At 36.5% G+C, this 15,319-nt stretch overlaps 2 protein-coding genes across 3 annotated transcripts; one reads left to right on the forward strand and one right to left on the reverse strand.

Annotated features, from left to right (window-relative positions):
* The first annotated feature begins 639 nt into the window (after positions 1-639).
* LOC140004501 (uncharacterized) lies at positions 640-4,389 on the forward strand. Of its 2 annotated transcripts, XM_072064865.1 has the most exons (3): positions 640-754; positions 1,400-1,526; positions 1,875-4,389. In XM_072064865.1, exon 3 carries the CDS (start codon positions 1,918-1,920, stop codon positions 4,063-4,065), a length of 2,148 nt encoding a protein of 715 aa, XP_071920966.1. In that variant the 5' UTR covers positions 640-754; positions 1,400-1,526; positions 1,875-1,917; the 3' UTR covers positions 4,066-4,389. The 2 variants fall into 2 exon arrangements, with proteins under 2 accessions (XP_071920966.1, XP_071920967.1); XM_072064866.1 differs by lacking the exon at positions 1,400-1,526.
* Positions 4,390-4,403: 14 nt separating this feature from the next.
* On the reverse strand, positions 4,404-15,051 carry LOC140014292 (uncharacterized). The gene is made up of 14 exons (XM_072064867.1): positions 12,803-15,051; positions 11,312-11,620; positions 11,163-11,229; positions 10,783-10,893; positions 10,416-10,611; positions 8,992-9,077; positions 8,698-8,893; positions 8,427-8,538; positions 7,386-7,513; positions 7,034-7,240; positions 6,810-6,919; positions 6,391-6,520; positions 6,063-6,212; positions 4,404-4,901 (listed from the first exon to the last, which is right to left on the reverse strand). Exons 2-14 carry the CDS (start codon positions 11,403-11,405, stop codon positions 4,683-4,685), a joined length of 1,806 nt encoding a protein of 601 aa, XP_071920968.1. The 5' UTR covers positions 11,406-11,620; positions 12,803-15,051; the 3' UTR covers positions 4,404-4,682.
* Positions 15,052-15,319: the final 268 nt, after the last annotated feature.

Raw genomic sequence — 15,319 nt, forward strand, 5'->3', positions numbered from 1 at the left:
GGTCAGACAAGGCATTCAATGGCAGCCATCCATCAATTCGTTCAATGATTGTCAACTTGCAAGTGGTATCAAAATAGACTAGAAAATGAAATCAATCATGACATTTTTTTTTTTAATTTTGCAAAATGCAAATCATCCAATCCGTCAACAATTCACAATTTCATAGTACCATACATGGGATAGGATGGGAAGCGCTATAAAAGAAGTACCCACATACCCACTAATTGCTATACACTAATTAAAAAAGGCACTGATATTAATCTTAAATTCCAAAGCTGCAAATTGGAGAATTACTGGTAATCTACTACGCCAGTAGTCAAAACTATTTTCACTAAACTTTGCTTTAATTGTCTATGACTATTCTCGTATATAAAATTTCCAAAGATGCAACCTAGTACATAAGTACACAGCACCATTCATAACGCACTATTTATAAGCTAATGTACTATTTGATGTTGGATAAACGATGGAAAACTTTTTAGATTATTCTGGGAAGCAAATCTCCTTCTTCTGTTTTTCATTGATTTTTTGCTTTCGTACCATGAAAAAAAATTTAAAAAAAAAAAAAAGCTGGCAGGGGTAAGTGGTATGTGTAGTAATGGGAATGCTGTAATGGTAGACTGGTTCATGAGAAAGGTACAAGAAGCCAATTGACGTTCATTCTTTCCGACCCCAGAAAACAAAAATCTCTGCTTTTTCACATCTTCTTTTCATCTCAAATATCAATCCAGTAACCTTTAGCTTCTTCTGATAGGTTAGTCTTTTCAGACATAAATTTCATTTCCTCATCTTTACTTTTTAACACAGTCGCATATATGCATGCAAATGCTCATTCTTGCATTTTGCTGTACGAAAAACTTAAAGCTGCAAGCTTTTAGTTGTAATGCTAATGGGATTTTTGTGTCGAACTTTTATTTTGGAAGAACCAGAAGATTTACGTGAGGGCAATGCTTGTTTTTGTATTTTCTGGTGGTTCTAACGTTCTGCTTCGGTTTAAAAATTTGAACTTTTGCTGTTTCTTGATCATAAAAAGGTGCTTGCTTTATTTTACTGATTGAAGATGAATACTGACGTTATTTCTCCATGTTCTTTAACGGGGTTGATTTATTGTAAAAAAGGAAAATTTTGCAGAAAAAAAAATGCATGCTTGCCCAGTTAAAGGAATTTGAGTATTATTATATACTAGTAATTGTTATTATGAGAGGGCCTTTAGTCAGGATGTTTGATGGATTTTACCATGCTGGGGAATTGTCAAATTGGATGGCTTTATCACCTTGGCCTTTGGTTCTTTGGCGGCATTCATTGGTTGCTTTGCATTTTTTATAAATTCATTACTTTTCTATTTAGATCTTTCTTTTCGTGTCGTTAAAACCTCATGGGATTTCCATTTCATTCTCAGAGGCTATGGAGGTTACGTAGGGAATGCAAAACTTCAGAAAGCTGGCTCATAAATTTAACTGGTAACATATTGTCAAAGGCTTACTAGTGAGGGATTGTGATCTGCTGAATTTGGATGTGATATTTAGGTACTTTAGTCCTTATTTTACCATAGAAAGACTTTCAAATCTCGAATTTCTGTAAATTTTTGTCTGAGTTCCATGCAATATGTATCTCATTTGTTAGACTTTACATGTGAGTTTGGTTGAAAAGCCACTCTTATCCTTCCAAGCATAAAATAACTTTCAAAGAAATTGCTGCCTAACTACAGTGCATTTGTCACTGCTAATGTCATTGTGGAGTTCATCTCTTTGAACATTTATGTGTGTTAAACTGTGAATACTTCCTTAGTTCCGTCATTCCTTGCCTCCTTTTGAATTAGCTTCACTTAATCTGCATCGCTAAGTGATAATCAATTGTGCTTCTTGGCACATTAGGAGCATCAATTCGAGAAATTTCATGACTCTGGGAACATGAAACATGATGAGCAGGATAGAGGAGTATAACAGAGAATTGGAGGCTCTTCGTGTAAAGGAGAAAGTGGAGAACATGATTCATAATGAAGACTATGCTGGTGCAAGGGATACTTTGCAAAGAGCCCGTAATCTTTTTCCGCTTGGTGAAATTGTTCCTAAGCAGACTGTATGTGAAATCCTATCAGCTGCCAATATCAACTTTCCAGGTTGTGAGATTGACTACTACTGGGTCCTTCAACTTGTGCCATCAGCCAAGACATTTGACATAAAGCATCAGTATCAGAAACTTAGAAACATGCTGCAACCTTTGAAGCATAACTTCCCAGGTACAGATGTGGCTCTTAAACTCATAGAGGATGCTTTCTTTGTGCTTTCTGACAATCAAAAGCGTTCTGAATTCAATTTGCAACGTAGCACTGCCTGGGAAAATTATGAATCACCTCCTCTAGAAGCAACAATTTCCTCTGAATTGTCTGAAATGAAGGGAGGAATGTCTGCTCTAGCCTCTGGTGATTGTCAAAATGTATCTTTAGAAAACCTGGGGACAAGGAGTCAGGATTGTTTGACAACGGGCATGCATCTAATGAGAAATGGAGGAGCTTGGTCAAATTCTACCAGTAATACTTCCGAAGGAGATATGGCAGAAGTTATGCTTGACGTGAACACTCTATCAGAACAGAACCATGCTGTTTCAAGGGATCATCCATCCTCTTCCAGAAATATGGCCCATGAAGTGCTTTATCAGGATATCTACAACTTCGATGATGACAGAGAAGTAGATAATATGGCAATAGGCCAAATATGGGCGACACACTATCAATCAAATGAACATCAAAATCGCCGATATGCTCAAATTATCGCCAGGTCTATGTCTACAGTTACTGTGATGTGGCTGAAACCAATTCCAGTTACTAATGCAGAGAGAAGATGGTGTGAGGCCGGGCTACCTGTTGGATGTGGATCTTTTCGACTGGACTTGGAGTCGGGGGAACAGGTAATTGCACCTTTGCAGTTCTCCTACAAATGCTCTCTGACTACTGAAGTGGCAGCACAACAGTTTGACATGTATCCACAGAAAGGTGAGGTTTGGGCGGTTTATGAGGATTGGAACCTCGAAGAATGGTCCTACAATCCTGAAGTTACAAATAGTTGCAACTATAGATTAGTTGAAATTCTCTCAGATTTTTCAACATATACTGGATTTGACTGCACGTATTTGGTGAAGGTTCCAGGTTTCAGGAGCATTTTTCAGAGGGAAACAGGAGGAGGCATTTCCATCACTGTTCGCGTCCTTCCACGCATGTTATACTCCCTATCCCACAAGGTTCTGGCATATAGGTTAACTGGAGAAGAGATTGATGGAGTAGTCAGTGGGATGTTGGAGGTTGACCAGTTAGCATTGCCAAATAATATGAGAGGAAAACCAGACGAGGCAGAGATGTGGAAGATGGAAGAGTCAGGTGGTAAAGCAGATGATGATGCAATAATGTCGGAGAGAAAAAGCCCAAATCTTTCTAGTTTGACAGGTCAGGTTTGGGCTGTCTACTGTGGAAGAGATAAAATGCCTCGGCAGTATGTGGTTATACACAACGTGTTCTCAAGAACCCAAGTACTTGTTAAATTTTTGGAACCTGAACCTGAACCTGAACCTGAACCTGACTTGGATAATAATTGGCGGCAGAAGAGTTTACCTATCGCATGTGGAGCATTTAGCGTTGGAGACGTAATCATGGGTATGAAAATTTCGCAGTTATCACATCTAGTCAAGGTTGGGAAAACTATGCCTGGCTACGTGATTTATCCTGCGAAAGGCGAGATTTGGGCTATGTACCAAAGGTGGAACTGTGAGTGGAAGCTTTCTGATCTAGAAAGTTGTGAATATTGGATTGTTGAAGTTCTATCAGACTTCTCAGAAAGAGAGAAGATTGTGGTAGCGAGGCTGGGTGAAGTGAAGGGCTGCTTCACTTTTTTTCAGCGGCTGCAGCTGGACGGCTTTGAAATGATTTGTGAAATTTCAAGAGCTGAGATCCATAGTTTTTCCCACAGGATTCCTTTTTGTAAAGTCCCTGGTGTTGGAGATTATGGCATTTCAGAGAGTTCTTTACATTTAGAACCCAACTGTTTGCCTCCAAAACGGAGAAAGCTGGCATGAAAATTAATTTGCTGGATGGAGAGGTGAAGTGTGAAAGGGCCAGGTTGAATAGACTGAAGGCTTCTGAAAACGAAGTTGATTGCCATTTTGCAGTGAAAACTTGGTGTTAAGATTCAGAACTCAACGAATGACTGCATAATCATTGCATTCGTTGTTCCTGATGGAGAAAACGCTTTCCTTTTTTTTTTTTCAAGCTGTGTGTGCCAAACTGCTCTTGAAATCTTGATTTGTGTTTTTTATCCAAGGTTTCAGGTGACGGCATAATCTTGTTTCAATACTGTTCTAGAATGCAGAAAACCAAAAAAACGTGCAATTTGAGATCAAGACACATTTGCAAATTAAAGTCTCCAAATCTCACTCGGTCATTTTCCTTGATTTGCCACGTAACCAATTAAATTACAAAATTCGCAAATTATTATTGTAATTCAATTCGAAGTACCATCTATTGTTTTACAGAATCTAGAGAGCCAAAATTTTGATGGCGATTTGAATCTTTTCCGAGTGCCACAAAAGTTGCCACAACTCATCGTCGCTGAATGGTCAATCTTTCACGAGTATCACTCACTGGATGGATATAAAAACTCGCAAAACAAAAAAATACTCCGCAATAAACCTACTCATCTCCAAAGTCTACCTAAAAAGCTTTTCTTGTCCTTCTTTGTCCTGTTCTCCAGTGATGGGCATTCTATTAGATTATATGCCAGGTCAAGAACTATTGGACTCCGAGCAGCTGCCTGGAATGAAGGTGGGAAGCGCTCAATACGTGACATTGACTTGACACTGGCATCCACTGCTGATTCATACACATCCAGGTTGTCCATAAGAAATTTCTCCAACTGAAACAACAGAATCAACATCCAGTAAAAGGTTAAGCCATAATACTACAGAAGCGTGATTGAGACGTGCTTAAAGAAGTGCGCTTCAGCTATGCATTTAAAAAGTTAAACTAGACTAATTTGCAACCATTTTAAACATTAAAAACAGAGACAAATCCCAGCTCAAAATGCGTTAAAATATTACCAACTTGTGCCTAAAACAGAAGCAACTTTGGAAAGGAAGAGAAGTAAACAAAGGGAAAACAAAAAATTATGCACACAAGATGAGGAGCAAAATAGCCTGTGTTCTTCAAATAATCACAAAGGAAGGATAAACTGTGTTGAATACATGGCTACATAAAGAAAATCCAAAAGGAGGACCGGCTTTGAGAAAAAAGTAAAAGATAACAATGCACATGTATTCATGGTCCAACAAAGTATGTTCCACCAACTAAGCATTGTAAATAAGGACTTGACCTAAAAGAAGTTCCATCACAGATGGCACATATAGGCAAAGCATCACAGTGGTGTCGTTTATCATATTCTACTGGAAGCACGAAAATTTCAGTACTAGGAAATATTCCAGCAGAAGAAATTAATGCATGGTTTTTGATCCACAAATTCTATGGCCAGTTTATTCAGAGAATCCTTGTGGATCAGCACTATAAGATGACTTTCAAAGTGTGAATGGTGAACATGCATAAAGCTGATCTCTAGGACCACGCAAAGTACTATGACTACAGAGGGTCCATGCAACAGTTTATCCACAAATCTCAAAATAAAACCATGCTTTTAGTTGCATGAATTAATTATATACCAAAAAAACTCGAGGAATAGAGTGTAAGTAACATGTAAGCAAATCTGAATGCCTTCACCTATTATGTAGCTAAGAAACATATACGTAAAGTGTATAAAGCAATGTAAACAAATGTGCAAATTTTTAACATCAATATCTAGAAGAAAACCATTAACTTGAAGGGCTAAAAAAATGCATAATTTGAGATATTCAAAAACCATTAACACATGGCCAGCTTAAAAGAAAGTGAAATCTAATGAAGCCACATCAGCATAATGGGGAAATTAATAATAGCATCATACTTTACATGCTCCAACTATGATTGATGCATTTAATTTCCTTCTAGATGAACAAGTCCAGGACCTAAAGTTAAATGGGGCACAAACCTTCTTATCCTTTCCAGTCAATGATATAGTTGAAATCTTTTGTGATAGCTTTTCTGGAGCCTGCTCTTCCTCCATGATGGCTAATGCATGCTCTATACAGCTGTTTGATCTACTTTCTTTTTGCAGTGTCTGCAACTCCTTTATCACAGCCTGATACAAAGAAAATGGACAAAAATAAAGAGACAAACAAAGCAGTCAACACGTGAGTAGACATGGAAGAACAAGCTGCCATAAACCTGAAATTTCATAAAAGAAAAATAAAAGATGGCCCTTTGGTTATGACTATGTTTAAATTAACCAAATCAGCCATAGAGGAAAGTATGCACACCTGATCAGCTGTCTTCAAATTTTGAAGCTCTTTAAGGGCTGTATCAGCTAGAAAGCGAACTTTGCAGTACAAAGCATAGGCTTCTGTTCTCTTTCCAGCCAAACTGTAGGATTTGGCTAAATAGAAACACCTGCCAACAAATTGAGAGCAAGGTCATCATGTTGAACAATCAAAACATTCTCAATCCTAACACCTTGAACCAATTTTCATGGTAACAATAGAAAAGTAGAATAAAAAAAGCAAACTTAAGAATATACATTTATTTGACAGGATAAGTTAAGAGAAGACAAGACTTTTAGACAATAAAATAAACCTACAGCCAACTTATACATTCACAAGAAAAGAGTGAAGTGAAAGCCTGTAAGAGACAAAAGAAACAAACAGCCAAAAAAAAGAAAATACAGTGACATAAACCGAACCTTTCAGCTCTGAAAACCAAACTTTTGAGCTCACACTCTTCAGCAAAAGCCAACTCTTCTGGCTTTCTATCTCTTCCAGAGCTAACTAAATCAGAAAGATCAGCAGCATTCTGCCAGTTGGAAGAGCAGTTACTAAATTTTGACACTTACAAGTATGCCTACTACTATTGCTACATGCACAAAAAGATTGCAAAAAGCTAGCTATATGAATTATGGGTAATCACCTGTAACAAAAGGTCATATAGTCGGACAAGCTCTTCAGGCTTGGTAACTTTTTCATTCTTATCATCACGGACCTTATTGAGTTTGCTTATAGCAATGCTAACCAATAACTGGTTCCTTTCGATGGTTCGCTGTCCTAAAACAGCACCAATAGCTTTATCAAGGCCACTAAGATCATCTTTCATGCTTTCAGAATTTCCTGCACTAGCCTAAAAGAGAGCATAATGTGAAAATCAGTAAATCCGGAAGGAAGGAAAAAAACATATCATTGTTCCTAATAGCAAAAAGTGCACTAAGATGACAAAGTACTTGATTACACAGAATAAAAAAAAATGGGAATCTCATGCTTCTCACCAAATCATTGCGAATGCAGCTTCTGGCTTCATTATATGCAGCAAATATTTTGTCAAATGTGGCAAGTCTTTTATCTGCCGGAAGAGAGTCTGCTTTTGGGCCATGAATGTCCTTCTCCAGTTCCTGAGCTGATCAAGTTCGCATCATAAGAAAGGAAAAACCTTCAGACTGGATGATAAAGCTATAGAAAGTACTAATCAACTCAATGAACATAAAATGGCTAAGAAAGCGGATGCATAAGGTGATATCAGATTACATAGGAAATCAACATCCTGTTGGTTTTTATCAATCTGTTTAATGTTGGCAATACAAAATGAAAGGAGCAGAAAAGCTTTCAGAAACATCGAGAATCCAATTTAGAATTGAGATTCACTTAAGAATAACTTATTTTGGAGCAATCAAGCCACAAAGTACATGGAAGGGACTCCCAGAATTTATTTTGATTTCTAGGCAGCATCCTCTATGTTGGCGTTCTGATTGAAATCAAGGTACTTAACCCAGAAAGAAATCAGTCAATAGCAGAAAATTTTCTGTGAATGAGTTTATGATGTAGCATTAGAGATAGAAACATGTCTATCTAATTACACCAATGCAGTGAGGGCATTACACAATTCATTACAAAGTTCAACCTAGAAAGGCCAAATGCCAGTCTTTAACACGTTCCTCTGTATGACCTGATGAACTTACTTCAGAAGCACAACTTATATAAGCAGCAAACCTTAAATGAGCAACTTCTGCAATGCTAATATTCTGATTACACATTAAAACCATTAAACTTTTTAAATGTTATTTAAATGGTGATTTCCAAATAAAAATAACTGTCCCAAAACTATTCTTGGAAAAATACAACAGAGAACATGCTGTCTAAATTTGAATTTCCAGCTAAACTAAAAAAGCTGTCAAGCAAACAATTCCAGCTTCTAGAGTCAACCCAAAAAGTGGCAATGCAGTTGCAAAAAGCAGATACAAGGAAGAAAAACTTAAGTATCCATTTTGCTCAGAAACCACTATGACTTAATTATGTCATGATTCATTACTAACCTTTCAGTATGGACACCCTTGTTTTTGCGTTTGATATTGGAAATCGGTGCCCAAGCCAATGGAATTCTGTCATTGATGCAGCCTGCTGGGACCTAGCCTCAGACATAACAGCCTTTTGATCCAAGAAAATGCAGTTATAATTAGATACTAAGCTGAGAAATTCATGTTTCCAAGTTGTCATGACAAAAGTTGTGGAATATGATTCTACCAATAGTATAGCCACACACCTCATTAATCACCTAACTCCTGAATTCTATTATTTAAGACTCACCTCCAACTTTGCTCTAAACAGGTCCAAAGCAGGTCCTTCCATTTCACCTATGCGTAACAATTCAGAAGTTTGTAAATTTGACTCGCCAATTTTGTGTAAGCAGTATCTTATGCTAGGTTCTAATTCCTCAACCCGCTCACGGCACAAAACTTGGTTCTCAAGGTCTCCATATTTCCCAAGTTCCTCATAAACAGCCCTAAAGAAAGTAACTAAGTTAGCCAACAAGGGAACTGTACACTTCAAGCAACATCTTGGATATTTAAAGGAGAAACAACCATACTAAACATTTAGTACCTGGCACTTTTGAAACTCTTCAGTGCAACTTCCCAATTCTGATCTTGTTCAAATAACAAATTTCCCCTCATATAAGCTGCATAGGCCTGCAGTTTAAGAATTGATAGTTTCTCAGTACAGAGAATATTACTTGCATGCAAAAGTTACAAGCAACAGTGTGAAGAAATTGCCAAGTCAACAACATTGACAGGCTGAAACTCCACCACTAAGCAAATGGAAACAGAAAATGGCAACAAAATCTTCAAAATGTCCATCTGAGAAAAGAGTTGAAGAGCACATCGATTGCTAAGTGAGAATTGTTTTTACAGCTTGCATGTACGTCTAGAACTAGTTAATAGTTCATCTGATGCTTTTAATGAAAACGACTAAAAAAGGAAAGGAAAGACAGTAAGAAACAACTGAATTGTCGGCATTGATTGCATAAGCCAACTTCCACTAAGTATGACTGTATTGTAAACTATATCGTTGGTTTTAATTGCAGTGATTGGAGATGAATCCAAACCATCCATAGAAATTAACTTTATCTTAACATAAATAGTTGCTTAGAGATCATAAAGTGATAGATTCTCCACCATATCATCTAAACTAATCCAAGCACTAAATCTGAATTATTCGTAAATACCTAGTTTGATATGTGCTGGCTACAGTTATCGAATGTAAACTTCTACCTAAACCACTTGTAACAAGAAAAGAACGGTCAAAGGAAGAAAATTAGTAGCAGACTATGAAGTTTACTTATTAAAAGCATCTAAGCAGGTTATCTCTCATGATTCTAGCAACACCACAACTAGGGATGGCAACAGGAGCGGCTTCCCGAGGGGAGTGAAGCAAGGGTGGAGGGGATTTTTCTCCCCCTGTTTTAAATGGGGCAGGTGATGGGGGAGGACCTCCACCACTAAATAAATTTTGAAAAAATGTAAGTATCTATAGCTAATTTTATACATATATAACATACACATTACAACCACACATCAATAATATATGCAAATATATTATAATTTGAGAACTAAAAATATCATAATGTCAATAAAATAAATTTTAAAATATCAATAATATCTAAAAGAATGATTTATGAGGTTGTTATTGATGTTATATACGTGGACAAATAATGTCCAAATAAAAATTATAATTAGCCAACCACTATGGAGTGGGGTGGGGCATGGCAAGGGTAAGGGAAGCGGGGGACGGGGCAGGAGTGGGGGGAGATTTTAGAACACGGGGCTGGGGAAGGGGGAGGGATCCCCCGCCTTCCCCCCCCCTTCCTCCAAAAACCACGGGCCCTATTGCCATCCTTGCCCACAAGTGAAAGGAAATACAGTGAACCGAATAAAACAAAAAATTCCTGAAAGAGTCTGTTAGAAATAATTAGATTATTTGTATACAGGGCACAGCAGCAGTGCAAAATGATGAATTAATCAGCACACCTCTGCTTCCAAAGATGTCCTAGAATCTCCCTTAATGGAACACAAGTCTTGAAACAAAGTAGCCCATTTGACTGCTTTTCGCAGCCTACCAATCAGATAGCCACGCTGACGTGCATTTGGACCATCTGGCAGCGTTTTCTTTTCCATAGCATGGCTCCAAGCTCTTTCTCCTGTATAAAGAACCACATGAAGATACCTACAGTGTCCCCAACCACCACGCAGAATCAGGATAGATTAACGACCATTAAGAAATTATTAATGAGAGACAAAACAGCATATTTGTTCTTCAAATAGCAAAAGCGAAATTAAAACATTTACCAACTGTAATGTCAATCAAATTCAACCATTGGTCTTGGCAATCTATTACCTCACTTCAGTGACCATAGAAGCTGTAATCGCCCTTTTACTATATTTACCACGGCCATGCGTGAATTTCAACGACTTGTACAATCTCCTGAGCCGAGCAGTACAGTACCTCCTAAAAAATTTGCAAAAACTGGTCAATTTCACATTCCCTCAATAGTACAACTCTATCACACCACATTTTTCACAAATTTAACCCTGCCACCTCTAATGATCAATGTCATAAATTCCCTCATAAACCTATATAGAGCACACTTACGCTTATATACTGGTAAAAACAATATCAAACGGCATTTCTTACAAAAATTAAACCTACTTCCCGGAACTTCATCATACCAAATTACTCATAAACATATACCATAAGTGTACAAGCGTAGGTTATACCGGTAACGAGCGTAATCGCCAAACCGCAATCCATGCTGCATCTGAGCCGATTTCAAGAGCTGCAAAACTGTAAATTCACCAAAAAAAAAAAAAAACTAAATTATCACATCAAAATTAGCTGTCTAGAGCTTTATGGGAGAGTAAATTACCATTGATAGAGAACCTAGGGCTATTAATCTGATCAACGGATTCCGAATTCTGGTTGTCCACATCCATAGCGGAGGAGTTGTTCTCTTTGGCCATATCGTTAATGTGAAATCTCCGTCAGATCTTAAATTTGGCGTCGTCTTTATCGGAATTAGCCCGACGGCTTGAATGTAGGTGGCTTGAAAGATTCTGAAGATGTCCCAAATGCCCCTGGCTCGTGGCACACTGCCGGCGGCGGGGTTTTCTGGTTTAGTCGCTGAGTGAACGTAAATGAAGCCTGCTTGGTCTCGACATAAAAATCCTAGTCTCCCCTGCGTTGTCTACTGTTTAATGTCATAAGGATATAATCGAGCCGAGTCGAGCTCGAGTATCGCTATACTCGAGCTCGACTCGACTCATATACACAGAAACTCGAGCTCGATCGAGTCTAAAAAATGGATACTCGAAGCTCGACTCGAAGAATTTCCTTTAGGCTCGAGACTCGACTCGATAAGGCTCGACCTTTAGTCAAGCCTTATCGAGTCGAGTCTTATCAAGCTTTTTGACTCGATTTGACCAAAAAATGAGATCAAAGGTGGCTTTTTGGGAAGATTCAAAGGCAAGCTGGATTGCTTGACATGAAACTTTCAAATTCAGCAATTACCCACCAACTAGTGGTGCCCACAAGAGCAGCAAAAAATGGATGATTCTAATTCCTCATATCATAGTTCCTAAGCCACAGTAGGGTAATAAAATCTATACTGCGTAGTTGTAATTTGTAAAATAACTAGAAGCTACTACAAATTAATGAGTTCAAGTAGTTACAAAATAACCCTGAAGCAAATTAAGAGAATATATAAAACCAATCTTTATAGTTCAGCAACTACCAACCCCCGCAAGCCATGAGAAAGCTACAAATATTAGACTGAAAATATGTAAAGAAGCTAGACATATGTAGGCCTTCTACTGGTTTGTAGTTATAAAAGCTAAATTGCTCTCTTCGATATGTTCTAGACTTGCTCCAATGCTTTCCATTACTTATTCAGGAGCTGATTACTTTTATTGAGCTTATTAAGGTGACCTTTCTGCTTATTTATACATAGATGTTTCTTCTTTTACACATTGCAGAAAATTCATATCCAGAATCCTAGGTACAACTTCTGGAGCCGTACTTTCACTAGATGTGCACCAGAGATTGAGAATCTCCACGGACAAGGAGGTAAAATTTTCATTTTAGCAAGTTTTTTCCTTTTTAATTTTTCTAACGGGTAAAAGGTGGAATTTTTCCCCAAGGCCTTAACTTTTAAAGGCTGCACAACTGGAGAGAGCTTTCTTGTGTATAAAATACAAAGCTTATGTTATATCACACCTAATCTAAACTACTACAACAGTTAGAGTTTGCAATTCGAAGCTCAGATTTCGTCCCCTTATCAATTCAGGATAACAAATTTCCTAGTCGATCTTGGCCCATTTTAATGCCAGATACACAGAGCCAAAAACAGAGGAGCACTTACCTAAGCGAGCCAGAGATGAGCAGTGATGAACCAGCGATGAACCAGTGAGATCTTGGTGCTTCGTCTTCGACACTCGGCAGCGATGAACCAGCACGGCAGGACACAGCCGACAGGAGGCGTAGAGCGCGGCGGACTGGCGGAGGCCGGAGAGGCGGAGAGCAGCTTCGATTTGGGAATTGGGACTTGGGAGTGTTAGTGCTGTGAAAGCCCTAGGTGACGGCAGTCACGGCACCATGCAATATTGCAAATTTGCAATGGTTGTTTTCTCACTTGTCATCAGCTGAAGATGAAATCCGACTCTTCCCAAATGAAGTGATTTTGTAATTTTTAATTTATAAATTGGGGCTCCTAAATTATAATACATTCATTATGCTCCTCAATGATTTAAAAATTATTACTGATTTGATCCCCAAATTTATTCATAATTGAACACATTACTTATGTTCAAATCATTTTGTGGTTTAATTGGCATTTATTTGATCACTTATACCTAAAATCCTTGGTCTATGATTTAAGAAACACATAAAAAGTGATTAATTTAAACTAATTTAGTTAGTAGTTACAATGAATTTATAATTTACAATGATTAATAATAAGTAATATTAGTTACAAACTTATAAATTACAATGAATCAATGATTAGTGATAAGTTACATTAGTTACAAACTTATAATTTATTTCAAATCAAAATAAAACTTATTTACTTGATTTGCAACTCACATGCATTCACTTACACAGCTTAGTTATTTTGTCTATACTTAAAGCCATAAGATTAGTAAATAGATAATATGAATTTTAACTTATTTGATCACTTATACCTACAATCCTTAGTCTATGATTTAAGGAACACATAAAAAGTGATTAATTTAAACTAGAATAAACCTTAGACTGTACAATGATTAGTAATAATTTATGAATTTATAATTTACAATGATTAATAATAAGTAATATTAGTTACAAACTTACAAATTACAATGATTAGTGATAAGTTATGTTAGTTACAAACTTATAATTTATTTCAAATCAAAATTAAACTTATTTACTTACATATGTTATTGTGAAAGTCAATACACTAATACATTGATTTGCAATTCATATACATTCACTTACACTGCTTAGTTGTCTTATCTATACTTAAAACCTTAAGATTAGTGAATATGTAATGTAAATTTAGAGTACACTAATACTTGCAAGTTATAGATTACGCATTCAAATATTCAATAATTCAAACATGAATGATGTATCAAATTACCAATATCTAAATTCTAATTACTAATTATGTTTATTGTTTAATATTTAGTATTATACATATATGTATTAATTATTATCTAATTCTAGTCATGTTAGTATGTTACTCATGTATAAAATAATAACTATTATAGTTATCTTATATTGTAATGTATTACTATGCATTATTGTAGTCATATAACAGTTAATAAATACTAAAATAATATAAATATATTGTACATTATTATATATTATTAGTATTATAAGTACATGATATGATGATAATACCATATACTAATTATTATTAATAGCATTTACCTATATAATATAATAAAGTATTAGTAGTATATACTAATACTAAATAGCATTTGTCACTAAATAGCATTAGTAGTATATACTAAATAGCATTTGTCACTAAATAGCATTAGTAGTATATACTAATACTAAATAGCATTTACCTATATAATTTTCATTTCTCACTAATTATGTGTGTGAATACATTTTTTTAAACACACACACACACACACATATATATATATATATCTATTTGATTTTGTTTAATAATAATAGTATAAACACATGTATGTAATTGGGCCCAACTTGTGGGCTATCTTCTCTTTTTGTATGATTATAACTAATATTTACCAATAGAACCTTAATTTGCATATTCTTATTGTATTTTGACCGAAAATAGCTTTATTTGTATACAGGGCACAGCAGCAGTGCAAAATGATGAATTAATCAGCACACCTCTACTTCCAAAGATGTCCTAGAATCTCCCTTAATGGAACACAAGTCTTGAAACAAAGTAGCCCATTTGACTGCTTTTCGCAGCCTACCAATCAGATAGCCACGCTGACGTGCATTTGGACCATCTGGCAGCGTTTTCTTTTCCATAGCATGGCTCCAAGCTCTTTCTCCTGTATAAAGAACCACATGAAGATACCTACAGTGTCCCCAACCACCACGCAGAATCAGGATAGATTAACGACCATTAAGAAATTATTAATGAGAGACAAAACAGCATATTTGTTCTTCAAATAGCAAAAGCGAAATTAAAACATTTACCAACTGTAATGTCAATCAAATTCAACCATTGGTCTTGGCAATCTATTACCTCACTTCAGTGACCATAGAAGCTGTAATCGCCCTTTTACTATATTTACCACGGCCATGCGTGAATTTCAACGACTTGTACAATCTCCTGAGCCGAGCAGTACAGTACCTCCTAAAAAATTTGTAAAAACTGGTCAATTTCACATTCCCTCAATAGTACAACTCTATCACACCA

This window comes from Coffea arabica, chromosome 9c, assembly GCF_036785885.1.
Source record: "Coffea arabica cultivar ET-39 chromosome 9c, Coffea Arabica ET-39 HiFi, whole genome shotgun sequence".
In the NCBI taxonomy this organism is placed as follows: Eukaryota; Viridiplantae; Streptophyta; class Magnoliopsida; order Gentianales; family Rubiaceae; genus Coffea; species Coffea arabica.